This window comes from Balaenoptera acutorostrata, chromosome 13 (assembly GCF_949987535.1).
Source record: "Balaenoptera acutorostrata chromosome 13, mBalAcu1.1, whole genome shotgun sequence".
NCBI lineage: Eukaryota > Metazoa > Chordata > Mammalia > Artiodactyla > Balaenopteridae > Balaenoptera > Balaenoptera acutorostrata.
The window spans coordinates 57,748,654-57,765,464 of record NC_080076.1 but is presented as its reverse complement, the minus strand read 5'-3'; the positions used below and the strand labels follow the sequence as shown (position 1 = coordinate 57,765,464).

Genomic DNA, 16,811 nt, shown 5'->3' with positions numbered 1-16,811 from the left:
CTTTTTCCATGCCACACCACTCACATGCTTCACTTTGTCTTCAAATTTTCTCTACACCAGGTACCTTTTTAATATTAACTTTTAATTTTAGAATCAGTTCAAGTCTGTAGAAAAGTTACAAGTATAGTACAGAGAGTTCCTGTACAGCTTCCTATTGTGAGTATCTTTCATTACAATGTAGATGAGAGGCTTTTAGCCTGAGCCCATGGAGTGTTCAGAGTCCATGAACTTCTGAAATTTATGCCAAATTCTATACATTTGAAAGAAAGTGCACGTCATTTCATTCAAGAACTATATAGATTAAGGTTGTCCTTTTTAATTTCATCAATTCTTTTCTCTAGGTGCAATCTCTGCTGTCATGTTTTCTGCTCTGCTAACACAGTTTTTGGTTTATTAGAACAATAACTACCTCCAAGTGTACACTTGCACCAGTGTGCATGAGTGGGTGGATTTTTGTGTGCAACAGCACTAACAAAGGGTTCTTTATCAAACCTGTAACTTTCCGAGTCACTCTATGCTGTGTGTTCACAGAAAGTGTATTAACTCTATTGTTTGATGAACTCAGTGTCCTTTCAGACGGAGTCTGTCTACACTACATAAAGGCCTCAAGTTGAACCTAGAGGCCCTGCATCAGAATTGCCTGGGCTCCCAATACAGAAAATCTGCTTTTGTATCAATCCCCTGAAAGCATTTGGATACACAATGTATCCAAACCATTTATGTAGACCACCTAAATTTCCAACATTAACTTAACAGCAAAGGGTATTTGGAACTATTACCAAAGCACTGCCACTTTCCCTCGAAATTTTAAAGGGGAAAAAGCCATGAAATTTGACATAAATACACTACCATGTGTAAAATAGATAGCTAGTGGGAACCTGCTGTATAGCACAGGGAGCTCAGCTCAGTGCTCTGTGATGGCCTACTTGGGTGGGATGGTGGTGGGGGGAGGGAGGTCCAAGAGGGAGGGGATGTGTGTATGCATATGGCTGATTCACTTCACTGTGCAGAAACTAACACAACATCATAAAGCAGTTATACTGCAATTTAAAAAAATTGCTATAGACCTGTTTTTCTCTTGTGTCTAGATAGGGTGCATTATATGAGGGCATTCTCACGCTAGCTCTAAAGATAAAAGATGATTATAACATTAGCCGTCTAGGATTCTGTGAAACGTCCCCAAACTTAAAACTTCTTTTTATAAGCATTTTTTAAAATTATCGACTAACATTAGGGTGTTTTTTTTTTTCAGACTTACAGATTCCAGTCTGATGTTAGAAGATTATTCATCCAAGTTGAGCCCCCAAACAAAGAGAGCCAAGAAAAGCCTTCTCTCTGGAGAGAAGAAAGAAAATCTGCCAAGTGACTACATGGTGCCCATTTTCTCAGGACGGTATGTACGGATTCTCTCCCTGGATCTGATTATTAGAAAGTGGAGAGTAAATGTTGTCAGGTAGTAATAATAATAGCAGCTGTCATTTATTGAGCACTTACTATGTACTGGTTGAGAAAGGTCTGTGGAACCTCAGAACCATGCACGGAGGGAGATGTGTTCATTGTAAAAATGTTTGCCATCACATAGGATGGCTATATGACAAAAGAGAATGATCAGCAACTTATTTCTAATTATGTAACTAGTTGAAATTAGAAGCCCAGTATTGGATGCTAGTGTTTGGACACTATATATAGTCACTATGTTTAGAGTAGAAAGAAAGGTTAAAACTATAAAATATCGGGTGAACTAAAAGAAAAATATCAGATGATATGTTTAGGTAGATTGGTTGCCAGTGTGGTTTTAATTATTATTCATTATGAAGAAAAAAAAGTCTTAGATAACGTAGACTAAGTAAAAGAATTGCACCATAACTTGAATGCCTGGCTTATGTTTGTTAAATGTAAAATAGATTACTATTTATTTTGAGGTAAAGTTCAAACAAAATAATCACTAAATCACCAGTTTGTGTAATGCCAAATTTCTGTTTATAATATAAACATTTTTTTGAATGATAATATATACAAAGGAATCTTGAAAGGAGACTTGTCCAAGAAACCAACTTAAAGTTTAACAGGAACTTTCTGAGTCTTCCCTGTTTATTTTCCTTTGAATGGAGAATTATTCACAGAGCTAAGATGGTTCAGAATGAGGTCGTCTTCTCCGGGCAAATGCTCTCAGGAAAATCACTAGGCAATGATGCAGGTGTGATTTTGGGTGACCTACCTCTGTTTCCCTCCATTTTTTCTTCCCACTGCTTTCTGATGGTTCCTTTCTGAATTGTTTCGGAAGCTAATGTCATAATTGCTCTGAACCTACTTAGGAAGGTAAGGGGATAAACAATATTCTATTTTTAGCTTTTTATTTTATATCTTTGACTTTTTTTTATATCTGATTTTTTAAAGTAAACTTTCCAAACAAACATGCTTATATTGTTAATTATGCTTGCCCAGAATCAGCCTCTTCACAGTTGGTTTAATGACACTCATATTGCTTTTAGGAGATGGCTAGGTTAGAGAAGTGAAATATTTTATTTTCTGGTTTTTTCTCACTCTGTTTTTTGAAAAATCATTTAAAAATCATGTCAGCTTAGCATTAACCTACATGGCATGCCTCTCCACCTGTGTGGGCACGAAGTGAAGCTGCTCACTCTCACCATCTTCTCCCTGCCTTTTCCCAACCAAACCATTTTGTCCCCTCCAGGCCAGTCTCAAGAAATGATCATTTAGGGCTTCCCTGGTGGCGCAGTGGTTGAGAATCTGCCTGCCAATGCAGGGAACATGGGTTCGATCCCTGGTCCGGGAAGATCCCACATGCTGCAGAGCAACTAAGCCCCTTGCGCTACAACTACTGAGCCTGTGCTCTAGAGCCCGTGAGCCACAACTACTGAGCCCGTGTGCTGCAACTACTGAAGTCCGCGTGCCTAGAGCCTGTGCTCCGCAACAAGAGAAGCTACCGCAGTAAGAAGCCCGCGCACCACAACAAAGAGTAGCCCCCACTCACGGCAACTAGAGAAAGCCCACGCACAGCAACAAAGACCCAACACAGCCAAAAATAAATAAATAAAATAAATATTAAAAAAATAAATAAATGATAATTTACAAAATAAACTGTGATAAAAGAAAATGTGAATAAAAATTTTATCTTCTAGGTTTTATTTCCAGTTCACCTTCATTTTTTATATGGAGCCATCTCCTATATTCTGTTACTATGAAAATAACACTGCATAATGGTATTGACAGTATGAACAATCTAAGAGGATGGGAAAATAATGAACATTTGCTGAGTACCAGTTGTTTGCTGGGAATCACTCTAGGTGCATTATATAAACTATCTTGCTAAGTCCTCCATCCAGCCCTGGAGAAATATTAATATGTCAATTTTTGGACAAGGAAATCTAAGCTCAGTGACTTGCTGAAAGTCACATGGCTGGTAGTGGATGAGCTGAGAGTCCCCCTAGGATTGACAAATGCAGTCGTAGTATATTTCTGGAGAATACGGTTTCTTCTGGATGGCACTTGAAAATTCCACTTCTTATAGTCTGATAAATAGAACTAACTTTATGTCAGCAACAGGTTTTAAATTGAAATCATCAGATATAGAGTATTGGAAAAGTTTTAAATTTATTTTAAATTTGCAGTAGTGTGTTTTTGATGTTAGCATCATATTCTTGCTCTTGTACCCAAATTATAGCAGGGTTACCACTGACATGCACTTATATTTACTTAAACGCAAATGTCCCTGCTGTCCTGGGTCAAAAATATATTTTTAAGTGTACTTGAGTTTTCCTGTGAAATAATTACAGTTTTTTTCCCCAAGGTTTACCTTATTTGCAAATGGAAAAGGCAGGGAAGCCATGACTCCATTCTGTCCTCTAGAGCCACCTCCACTGTTAAAAGGCATGTGAACTTAAAGTTCTGTCACTTAGAGTTGTCTCAACTTGGGGCCGGACTAGCATTGAATATAATCCATTACTATACATATTGAATCATGTTACAAACCTCATTTCAAATCTCTATATTGTATATTAGCCTCTATAGAGAATTCCAAGTAGATTCTCATGAGGTTTGTTTTGTATTCACTTATTAATTCATTCACTTCCTATCTCATTCAAAAAAAAAAATTAGAGGTAATTATCTCAGGACACTAAGCTAAAAATGTTCCATCTTCCTTTTTCTCCCCCTAAATTATAGCAGATAACTTCCTTGGTAGAGACTACTTATTAATATTTGGAGAGATAGAGAGAAGGGAAAAGAAATTAAAATTTACTCACTAAGTTGAGTAAAACGCAAGGTGGACTAATTTGTCTACCATATGTTTTAGTAATATTCCATGAGAAATTCCAAACTTGTGCAAATGTTGAGTCCTACTTGTCAGCAAACTATATAGATTCAGGTGCCAGGGACTTATAAACACAATGGCAGTGTTTGCTTGAAGTTTGAAGTAATTATTCTATTAATTAATTAATTTATTTTTGGGTGTGTTGGGTCTTTGTTTCTGCGCGAGGGCTTTCTCTAGTTGCGGCAAGCGGGGGCCACTCTTCATCGCGGTGCGCGGGCCTCTCACTATCGCGGCCTCTCGTTGCGGAGCACAGGCTCCAGACGCGCAGGCTCAGTAGTTGTGGTTCATGGGCTCTAGAGCAAGGCTCAGTAGTTGTGGCGCACGGGCCTAGTTGCTCCGCGGCATGTGGGATCTTCCCAGACCAGGGCTCGAACCCGTGTCCCCTGCATTGGCAGGAAGACTCTCAAGCACTGCACCACCAGGGAAGCCCTGAAGTAATTATTCTTATAAGAAAAACAAATGTACAATTCTGTCTTAAGAGGTCTCAGGAGACTCAATTTCAAGAGAATCTTCAATATAATCAACATACTCCTCACTGAAACATGTAATAGGATTGACAACAAAGGTATTGAAGGAGCTTTAAAATAATCCAAATATTTTAAACAACATTACTAAATCACAGCACAAATTCTATCATAAACTGCTGTACTAGGCACAGCACTTTAGGATGTAACCACTCACTTGCCACCACCATCATCAATTATGAGTAAAAACAAGTCACTTTTGTCAGCATCAACACTTCAATTGTGAGTTTGATCATGTTTTTACAACAGGGCTGTGTGTAAGCACAAAGTAAGGTTGTCATATTAAATATGTATATACACACACACAACCTTTATTATCATGGAAAGGAAACCCACTAGGCTTAAGGAGCTCACGTAAATTTACAACTTATTTCTGCGTGCAGCACCCCTGGGCAATGCATTACATCATCTGAGTTACAGAATCCAGATCAAGCACATAGTCGAAAATCAGAATCACAGCCACACAAACTGTCTGTCATTTTACAATATCAACTTTTCTGGAAGGAAGTCGTAACTTAATCTTTTTTTATAGACTAAATCATATTTAAACGCACTAAGGAAACCAAAGAAATGACGTTGGGCAAGTTATCTAACTTCTCTGTGTCTTGTTGCCATATATCTGAAGTAGAGAGGGTACAGTCTACTTCAAAGGGTTGTTGTGGGGAAAAATGAGACAATGTATGTAAAAAGCACTTGGCAAGACACCATAACCGGAATAGGTATTATTGTTGTCGTTATCATTGTTGGTTAAGGTGAAGATCACTGCCATGTGTGAAGAGTTAGCTCCTATTTACCAGGTCTTTCTATGTCAGGTTTTCTTTGGGCACAGTGTACAGCATCTGAGGTCGGGCGCTTTGAACTTCGTAACATTGGGCTATCTCATCACTGCCATCCACAATATCCATATTTCGCTGTTATTATATTTTAGCCAAGTGCATGTCAGTGGAATTACAGACACAGAAGAAGAAAGAATTAAAGAAGCTGCTGCTTACATAGCCCGGAGGAATCTCCTTGCCAGAGAGGAAGGAGTCACGGCAGCCAAGCAGTCCACAGTATCCCAAGAGTCCAGGTCCATGCTTCGCCAGGAGGAGGGTTTTGAGAAGTCAAGGAAAGTTGCAATTCGAGAAAAGGCAGAACACCTGTCACTGAAAAAAACGGTAAAAAAAGACAATTTAATATAACTTACAAAAGTAGAAATGCCACCACTATATATAAAGTAGATAACTAGTAAGGACCTACTGTATAGCACAGGGAACTCTACTCAATACTCTGTAAAGGCCTATATGGGAATAGAATCTAAAAAAGAGTGGATATATGTATATGTATAAGTGATTCACTTTGCTGCACAGCAGAAACTAACACAACATTGTAAATCAACTATACTCCAATAAATATTAATTTTAAAAAGTAGAAATGCATGTAACATTGTGTATATGTGTGTTAATATAGATTAATTAGATTCAAATGAAGAAATATGTGGTCTTGCGGAGAAACAAAAGAAGGAAAAAGCATCAAAATGTATAGGTCAAAGAAAGACACACTTAATAGTTTTAAATTCTGTGAAATTTTAGGTTCTATAGAAATTAAAGTTCTTGAAGAACCTTAAGAAATCCACCTTAAATAAGTAAAATATGTTGCTCAGGCTTAGAATGTTAAAAATCAAGTGATATGTCTGTTTTCAAAAGAGGTGAGGGGGATTCGTTTGAAATGGATGCAAAAGTAAGGCTCCAAATGAAAAAATGATCATTTTGATTTCTACATTACATTTTTGTAGCACGTGTTACTTTGATTTCATAATATGTTGATTTTTTTCAGTTAGAAGAAACTGAGGCATGTCATAAAAAGTTGAATGAAGATAATCTTCTCCATGCTCCTGAATTTGTCATTGAACCTCGTTCCCACACTGTTTGGGAGAAAGGACATGTAAAATTACACTGCTCTGTAGCCGGCTGGCCAGAACCTCGTCTCACATGGTATGCTGTCGTTATTAAAATTTCTCATAGAATCGATTACTCAAAGTTAATTTTACCTCTTGTGAAAACATGTGGCATTGTGAATATGCAAGAGTCAGTGAAAGCATCTACAAATTTGAATAGATTTTTTAAATAGTGAAGAAAGAATACGTGTATGGAAGGAAAGAAGAGTCTTGCATCCATTATGATTTATTATGATACTTTATAGTCCTATTATACAAATGGGTCTTTATCTTATATAAAGTGTTAAAATTTAGTCAGCATATTTATTTGGTATCATTTTGTGATGAGAAGCAATACTGCCTTTTTGAAAGTAATTAAGACCCAGAGGGCTCCATCTCTACTCCTCACATGAGCTGAGGTCTTAATGTGTTTTCCAAAGCCAAACAAAAGAGGGGATGGTATGGGAGCTGTTACGACTATGGGGCCTGAAGAAATTTTTGTTCCATAACGAATAAGCTCCTCTTGTTTCTGTCCATTATATATCCTATTGCAATTGTCAATGACTTTGTGATCCCTAAACTCAGAACTCTCCCATCTTACGGCATGAATGTCTGCCACAGAGAGCAGAAGTCTGAAGAGGATTGTGAGCCGGTTTTAAAAGGCATTTTCCGTCTTCTTCTCGGACAGGGCTATTTTGCATGCAGTTCTCTTATCCTCGAGAGTGGCGGTAAATATGCCCTATGTCACAGTATAAACACTTCACAGAATAGCACTGTCACCCAAAAAGCGCCTGTCTCTTCCTCTCTTTTCTGTTATTTCTAATGTTCTTTGGACACCTGGCTAGCGTAATGGAGGTGGCTGACAAGATAAACTGCTAGCTAAGGTTATTCTTAAGGAGCAGGTGGTGAGTTGTGTTTTTTTAAAATTCACCTGTGATATCAATCTGCCTGTGGTAATATTGGATTTACTTACAGTTTTTCTTGTATGTAAACTCTTTCCAGGGTTCTTGAGTTTGAAAACCAAAGAATGAAACCAACGCCAGCTCTATATTACCAAGGCAAATAATTTATAGTAAACAAAGATGAGAAATGTAGGAACATATTTCAATGAAAATGAAGTTTAAAAAATCAATTTCCAAGCTTTAAAAGTATGAGTATACTATAGTAAGTTAGGAATCAATCCATCTTTGCCCCACCTTCCTCTCTACCTATAGAGTTGCACAAATTGGCCTATCAAGGGGACATTTCCTCTTAAAAAACTGATTATTTCCCACCTCAGAAAAAATCCAAATTTTCCTATAGAAATACATAAAGAATAACAAGTTTTTAGCTCCAAGAAATATTACTTGAGATTCACTTTGTTATAAAGCAGAAACTAACACACCATTGTAAAGCAATTATACTCCAGTAAAGATGTTTTAAAAAAAAAGAAATATTACTTGATGAGTAAAAAAATTTCTCATCTTTCATGAATTAAAATGTACTACCAATAAACGAATAATTGGAGTCCTTAAGTAGATATATTTATTACACAGTGTCCTATCTCTGTTTTCCTGATTTTTAAACATCAGAGTTAAAGATGATTTTCAAAAGAATACAGAGTAATCTCTAGGAGGTAAATATTAATTTCTTAAGCATTTATTTATTCCGTTAAACACACAGCAACTAGAATACAAACATGCCATGTACCACTGATGGTGTTACTAAGCCAGAGTAATGGGGTTCTACAAAGGCAGAGCTCAAATTCTGTTGGAGATTAAACTCCTTACATAGTGCTTTGTGGGCTGAAAAAGGAGTGATTTAAAAACAAATAAAAATAAGCAAATGAGTAAATATGTTGATGTTAAAAAAATAAAAATAAAAACAAACAAAAAAGATTAAAACGCCACAGAAAAAATATGAGATGACTAAATTGTCAACCTGTAAAACTCCAGTCAAATTGAAAAATAGAAATACTGTCAGTTTTTTTTTTTTTTTTTGGCTGCGTTGGGTCTTTGTTGCTCCATGTGGGCTTTTCTCTAGTTGTGGTGAGCAGGGGCTACTCTTCATTGCAGTGCGCGGCCTTCTCATTGCGGTGGCTTCTCTTGTTGCGGAGCTCGGGTTCTAGGCGCGCGGGCTTCAGTAGTTGTGGCACATGGGCTCAGTAGTTGTGGCTCACTGGCTCTAGAGCGCAGGCTCAGTAGTTGTGGTGCACGGGCTTAGTTGCTCCGCGGCATGTGGGATCTTCCCGGACCAGGGCTCGAACCCATGTCCCCTTCATTGGCAGGCGAATTCTCAACCACTGTGCCACCAGGGAAGCCCATACTGTCAGCTTTTAGTTATCTTCACTAATGGGGCTGAGAAGAAGTATGATTGATCCCTCAAATCTTTCACATTTAGCTTTGAAGTATTTATTTCCTTAACATATGAATTTTATGGCCTAGGGGCTCATTTGAATCAAAAACAAAGGCACAGAGACAAGATTTGTCTCAGGAACGATTGGGAGGCTGTTTGGGAGGCTGTTCATTGACTGGAACAAACCGTCTCTAGTTCCCGTGCCCACTTTTGTGCTTGGAGAAGTCAAATTCATTCTGTATCAGGAATTCTCCCAGTAGGGACGGATCAGACCATTTCACAGAAAGTCCTGTTGCCTTGAAAGTCAAGTGAGAAGTAAATATGAAAACAAAAGAACCAGTGGACCACTAAGAAAATAGTTCACCTTATTTAGCAAGCAAGATTTGCCCCTGGATAAAGCTGAAATTTGGACAATGAGCTAGCAGATAACTGAAAATTGGCTGTGGCAATAAATAAGGTCAGAGCCAGGTTTTGTGGGGCATAAGAGTTATACAATTTGAGGAGCACTTTTACAAAAAAGAATATAAAGTTAAGTCATATGCATTAGGCACAGAGCCTTATGGGGACCCATGCTGATGAGAGACCCTGAAACTTGAGCTTCACTGGTTTCAAGGTAAATCCACCTCTGAGAGTAAACTTCCATGTAGGATTGATTATAGCATGCTGGGTACATTGCCTTTTTAAAAATAATCATGAAATGAAGCTCTAATTTACTTTGCAAGCTGCTGGTCCAGAGTATGCGATCTTCAGTGAACATCCTTCCCCTCAATGAGCAGGGAATCCACAACCTAGCAAGAACCACGGTTAGTGGTGACTAATTTACTGGCATTTATGCCTCTTTTGTACCCAGCTGCAGCTTCCTGGGCCTGACACTGAGTATAAGTATGAAAGAAATAATTGAGAATGACCTTACTGAATAGAAGAAGGGAAAGTACAGAAATAAGTGTGTGATGCTGCTGCGGGCAGTTGTGATGCCTCCGCTTGAAGCCTTTAGGGCTTTAGCCACGTCTTTCAAAGGCATGTGTGCCTGGGGCCTGGCTCCCTCAGACTCCTTTCCAAAGAGGGTTCAGTTCCAAGTTTCCACTGGGCACCCTCAGGTCATGGAAGCCCCTGAGGTCTAACAAATGATGTCAACACACAGCAGCTGCTCTTTGGCCAACCCCGCGTACTGACTAAATCCGTCTGAATGGAATCTAGAGGGTACCCGGGGATCACTCACTGACAGGAGCGCCCATCATTCATCAGGGCCAGGTGTGGAGACACTGAGCAGCACTGCCCTATTTCCAGCTCACTTTCCGAGCAGAAGGAGGCCTGTGGGCTTTGCGTCCAGTAGAAAAGTTAGTTGTAGATGACGCAGCTGCACCACCACAGTGAAGCAGGCCATCCCGAAGGAGGGCTTGTCAACAGAGAAGGAGAAATGTATATGTGGTGAAAAACCAAAGCTGTTTTACTTAATAGGCTATATTTATATAATAACTTGTTTAATAGGCTATATATCGGTTTAAAAGGGGAGGAAAAACATTTATGTTTGTATCCATATTACTTGCATAAGGAAGCTCTGGAAGGCTATGTAAGAATCTAAGGAGAACAGTTAGCTTTGGGGAGGAGCTGGGCAGAAGGCAGACAGGTTTGAGGAAGGAGAATGTTTCCCGGGCACCCTGATATTTTCTGATCCTTGAACCATATGCCTGTATTGCCCAGTCAAATTGTAAAAGATATGTGAAATGAGGGAGAAAAGTTCTCTTTAAGAGAAGGAGAGAATTGCATTAATTTTACACTTTTTTTTTTAAAAAAAGAGCCAGATTTAATTGCATTTCGAGCCCAAAGTCTAAATCAATTTTTTCAATGGAAGCCTGGATTGTAATCTGCAGGGAGACTCACACAAACTCCCCGGAGCAATGTGTTAGTGTTAGTGAGGATTAGTATTAGTCTAATGCTCACTCAATACCCACGTTTTCAGATGTGTATGTGGTTACTGGGCTAGATCCTCACGCAAGACACTTAGAAATACATATTTGAAATTCTTCACATTATCCCTGAAGTCACTGTCAAATAGACAAAGATATTTGTCATTAGGCATGGTAAGGTTCAAAACCTGGCAATAAAATAGTACGAGAAATGTATCTTAGGAAGAGTCCAGAGATTTGGAAAAGGCTTAATCTATTTTTGCAAATTATATGAATTCATAAATTCCATGATAGAATCATGTATTGAATTTGTTTACAAGATTAGAGTTATTTACAATGTATTTAAATTTAGCAATTACTACCATATTATCTTAGGAAAACAGCCTGCATTTAAAATAGTTAAAAATTATTTATAATTACTTCCCAGGTATAAGGGTTTGGGATTTTATTTTAGATTTTTCTTATTTATTTAAGTCCAAATTCTATGCTAATGGAATAGCTCTCTCTCAGCTAATTGGTTTTTAAAGTAACAGCTATTTATTCAAAACAGTAGGGTTGCATTCTAAATAGCAACCACACTTGTAGGGGTATTCAACATGAAAAGATCATTTTGGCAGGCATTATTTGCTGATAGAGAAAAGTTAGAGTGAAGCCCTTTTGTTTGACCATGCTTTACACTGCCAAAGAGCTTTCACTGTAATCCCTTCTTATCAAAGTCAGCCCAATATCCAAACAGACATTTGTTTGGAGGAATTAAGTGTGTATTTTACACACATACATGAAGAGTATTCTAGAAATACTTATAACAGAAGCTCATTAACTAGTTCATAGACTCTATGTGAAAATGATAAGGAAAATGGTGTACATCTAAATGTTCACAAGAATTTCAGAAACCCTCTGACAAATCACCCCAGGGTGTAGATAACTCTCCAAAATTAGCCGATGACTGACCAGTTTGGAATTTCATTTTCCAGAAGTAACAAACTGTGAAGCATATACAGAGCAGGCCTCAAATCCTACTTTTCTCCCCTGACTTGATGGTGAAGACAGCCAATCGCAAATGACTCTGAACCTGAGTGCCTTGCTATGTGAATTCCTTGGAGAATAGAATTGAATCACTTCCTCACTTAATCCGTGTCTGCAGCTTTAAAACAGATGCTTCTTACACTGACCTTGGAGTTCCAGTGGAGAGAATGGAAGCTCCTCAAAGTGTGTGTCTGTGTGTGTGTGTGTGTGTGTGTGTGAGAGAGAGAGAGAGAGAGAGAGACAGAGACAGAGAGAGAAAAGCCATGGCTGTTTAGCCGGGGGTCAGGGGATGGGGGGGAAGGCATTGAGGTGCTAGGTCGGATAGGACAGGAGGACAAGGAAGGTGAAGGAAAGCCTGGGAGCTGCAAATGCTGTTTTAATTCAAACTTTATAGAAATATGAACAACATTTTTGGTCAGAAGCCAAATCGAGTGTCACTCAGTTGTTTGGTCAAGTAGCACCTGCCACACAGAATTGGGTGTCATATTTCTCTTCTTACGTTAGAAGGAAATACTGAAAACACCACAGCAAAGGAGAAAACTGAGCAAGAGGGAGCTTTTGAGTCAAGTGTGAAATGACCTAAACCAATTCAGTCAGGAGAACATGCTGATTAACATGTTCTACCCTGTCATTCATCAAAGCAAGGAATGTTCCAGATTAGGAGGGGCCGGCAGATTTCTTTTTACAAGCCATCTCTGATCAAACAGTCCTGTCTGCCTGGAGCCCTGTGGGGAGACAGCTAACTGAGGCTGCTTCTGGGCTGTCAGAAACAGCTAGGGATGACTCCCAAGGGTGAGGCAGAAGGCTGTGCCCCTACACCTGCTACGCAGCTGCGATTCCTAAGCCAGTCCACCCCCCCCGGTTCACATGCTAGGGAACCGGGACACAAAGAGCCTCAACACACCTTCTTCACATGCACTTATTTTAAATTATCCCTATCATGAAGGATGTATTTGTCAGAACTCCGTTCCTTCGGCCCCAAATCAGGAAGCACAGTTAAATCTATGGTGTTACCCAATAACTCTGTTCAATCCAGTTTAGCAAACACTGAGTGCCTAATATTTGCCTGTGATGCCTACTTCCTTGAGAGTGGCAATAGAAGTAAGTACGGATCAGACACAATCCCCAGCTTCAAGGCACACACACCTTAGTAGAAGTGACACTTGTCCAACCGTAATTTGATAAATGTTATATATTTCCATTTGAACCAAGTAACACCAATGCAGACAGGCAGGAATGATATTGTGTGGGATTTCAAGGGAGAGATTATTGAAGAAGTGACATTTGATCAGAGCCTTGAAGGACGAGTTGGGATTTTGCTAGGTGGAGAAGGAGAATTGTACATTTTTTAAAGTATAAAAAGTGATGCATTTTAGGGACATAGGGTGCGTGTGTGTGTGTGTGTGTGTGTGTATGAGTGTACAAGCTGGAGAGAGGTAGGGACTGGCTGAAGATTATTTCCTTTCTTTCTCTCCCTTTCCACCACTTTCCCTGCTCCCAAACCTCCTTATAACCATGTCCAGAAATCTGAAGAAATAAAATGCAGCTAAATAGAGAACAGTTGGAAAGTGGAAGCATCCCATGTTGTCAGGAGCCAGACTGCCTGGGTTCAAATCCCAGCTCTGCTGTTCTAGCCGTGAGAGCTGGGGCAAGACACTTAACCTCTCCATGCCTGGGTTTCTTCATCTGGAAAATGGTACTACTTTACTATGTTAAAAGTAGTACCATCTCGTGCGGTTATTGTGAGGATTGAATTTAAAGCACTTGCCTGGCTCACAGTAAACACTCTGTGTCTGTTATGATTATTAGCGTTATTTGCGATGTCTGCACAAGTGAAGTGGGGTGTCTGAAAGGGAATCAAATGAAGTCCAGCTCCTCTTTGGGACAGAAAATGGCTTAAGCAGAAAAGCCTGTTCCAGCACCATAGCCACTGGCTACTGAGAACCTAAGGACGTGGTGAAGAAGGTGCCCCTTGCAGACTCAGGAGACAGTGTCTCAGGAGGGGCCCCTCCGTGGAGCCCCAGCCTCTGAAGGCTGAGCGGCTTCACCAAGGATGGCCAGTCAGAAAAAGGGACTCTTTCAGCTCCTATTTGTCAGTAGTTTTCTTTCATGATTGATATTTTAAGTTCTTCCAAGATGAGAGCTATGCTTGCTCACAAAAGAGTAAAACAAATATAATGAGCTTTCAATGCAATGGCAAGGTTTTGAACAACATGCAAGAATGTTAGTGGGAAGAATGTTTTGCTTTCATCCTACACAGACAGCCAACAAAAAACCCACTCAAAGCCTTCCTCTCTGTTGTGTCAACAATAGGCAAGTTTTTCTTTTCTTTTTTTTTAGATCTTCTATTGAAGTATCATATACACATTAAAAAGTGCATATCACATATAAATGTAGAACTCTGATGAATTTTTGTAGACTGCATACACCCAGGTAACCAGCACCTAAATCAAGAAACCAAACAATTTCAGCACCCAGGATGCCTCCTTAATCCCCCCTGCCCCGCTCCGGGGGAATCACTCTCCTGACTTCTAGGAGCATTAATTAGTCTTTTCTGGTTTTGTACTTTACATGAAAGCAATCATTATACTCTTTTGTGTCTGGCTCTTTTCACTCAACATTACACATACAAGGTTCAACCACATTGCTGTGAATGGCCAACTTCTTGAACGTAATTTTTGTAATGGAGGAGCGGAAAGCACATTCATCAAGAAGTTTTAGGCGAGAAGCAGCCTAGGAGCCGGCCTGCAAACTGTTGGGGCGGCTCTTGTAGCCGCAGCCACCAGAGCATCCGCTGCCACAGACACCTCCGGAGGGATCCAGCTGGGGAGGAAGCAGAGGTGTCGCCGGCCCCGTCCTGTGCCTGGACACTCAAGGGGGACTACAGGTTATGGGTGCTACATGTGTGCTTTCAGAGCAGTGGTGTGAGGAAGCTTGAAGTGGGGTGGCAGGATGGCCTCATCCTTATGACAGTAACTCCAGTGATCCAGAGAACAGGGATCGGAAATTGAATAGTAGACATCGTAAACTTTATAAACGTTCAGGTACTCCCTCACATGTTGCCAAAGGAGTTGTTGACCACACCAAAATGAGTCTACATGGTGACTTGATCTCTCTCAACGAGGGATCAAGAGATAGACAAAGGTCAAGTGACAGATCACGAGATTCATCTCACGAAAGAACAGAATCTCAGCTCACTCCTTGTATTAGAAATGTTACTTCTCCAACATGACAACACCATGTTGAACGTGAAAAAGATCACAGTTCCTCTCGTCCAAGCAGTCTTCATCCTCAAAAAGCATCTCCAAATGGTTCCAGTAGCAGTGCTGGGAACAGCAACAGAAACAGTAGTCAGTCAAGTTCAGATGGTAGCTGTAAGACATCTGGGGAAATGGTGTTTGTGTATGAAAATGCTGAAGAAGGAGGTCAGAATGTAAGAACGTCAGAACGAGTGACATTAATAGTGGATAACACTAAATGTGTTGTAGACCCATCCATTTTTACTGCTCAGCCATATACAGTGTTGGGCAGGATGTTTGGATCTGGCAGAGAACATAACTCTGCATGTCCCAGTGAGAAGGGAGAGTATGAGGTGGCAGAGAGGATTGGCTCTTCTGTGTTTCGAGCTATTCTGGATTACTATAAAACAGGAATAATCCATTGTCCCAATGGCATATCTATTCCTGAACTGAGAGAACCATGCGACTCTCTTTGTATCTCTTTTGAATGTAGTACTATTAAATGTAGAGATCTCAGTGCCCTAATGCATGAGTTATCAAATGATGGTGCCCGTAGACAGTTCGAATTTTACCTGGAAGAAATGATTCTGCCTCTCATGGTAGCTAGTGCCCAGAGTGGGGAACGTGAATGCCACATAGTGGTGCTTACAGACGATGATGTGGTTGATTGGGATGAAGAGTATCCACCACGGATGGGAGGATAATATTCACAAATTATTTATAGCACAAAATTATATAGATTTTTCAAGTACATTGAAAACAGAGATGTGGCCGAATCAGTTTTGACAGAGGGGGTCTTAAGAAGATTAGGTTGGGATAGAAAGTTATACAACCTACAAAGAAAAAGTAAAAGAAAAGGCCTGGGGGCTGCCCAGAAGTGATTTACAACTATGTCCAAAGACCCTTTATTTAATGTCTTGGGAAAAGGAAGAAGGAAAGAGCCAGTGTGTAGACTTTCAATGTGTAAAGAGTAACTCTATCACCAACCTTGCAGCAGCTGCAGCTGACATTCCCCAGGACCAGCTGGTAGTCATGCACCCAACTCCTCAAGTGGATGAGCTGGATATTCTCCTTATCCATCCCCCTTCTAGCAACCATGACCTCGATCCTGACGCACAGAATCCGATGCTGTGATGGTGATGTTCCTTGAAACCATAGCATGCTACTCTTCACAATGACGCTGCACTCTCCTCATCCTGCACTGCAAGGCCACTCTCTGCATTGTGAGATGCACAGAACAGTGTTTAGGATATTGCAGTGTAGACTTTTTTAAAGACCAAAGTAGCTGAATGGTTTTTTAAATGAGTACAACTCTAGCATCTTGAGGTTCCAGTTATATAAATGTATTTGTTTACCAGTAGGTTTGTGAAATTGGTTCTTTGTATGGGGGAACAGTCCTTTTTCACACATCTAGATCTTTTCAGAAGTGGCGGAAATTGGCAGCTGGGGTACTTTCAGTCTAGATTGATATTCATCACACCCCAGATAAAATGTAGAATATTATATATTTGCACTTTATATATGGTGGTCAAG

General features: G+C 39.8%; 1 protein-coding gene and 1 pseudogene across 3 annotated transcripts in view; both read left to right on the top strand.

Annotated features, from left to right (window-relative positions):
* The window catches only part of MYOM1 (myomesin 1), a 138,248-nt gene that overhangs the window by 26,236 nt on the left and 95,201 nt on the right, over positions 1-16,811 (top strand). For all 3 annotated transcript variants that reach the window (XM_057526665.1, XM_057526664.1, XM_057526666.1), the window contains exons 3-5: positions 1,253-1,393; positions 5,786-6,014; positions 6,673-6,830. In XM_057526665.1, coding sequence (XP_057382648.1) covers positions 1,253-1,393; positions 5,786-6,014; positions 6,673-6,830 — 528 coding nt within the window. The remainder of the gene's footprint in view (positions 1-1,252; positions 1,394-5,785; positions 6,015-6,672; positions 6,831-16,811) is intronic.
* Positions 15,113-16,705, top strand: LOC103006065 (BTB/POZ domain-containing protein 10-like; annotated as a pseudogene).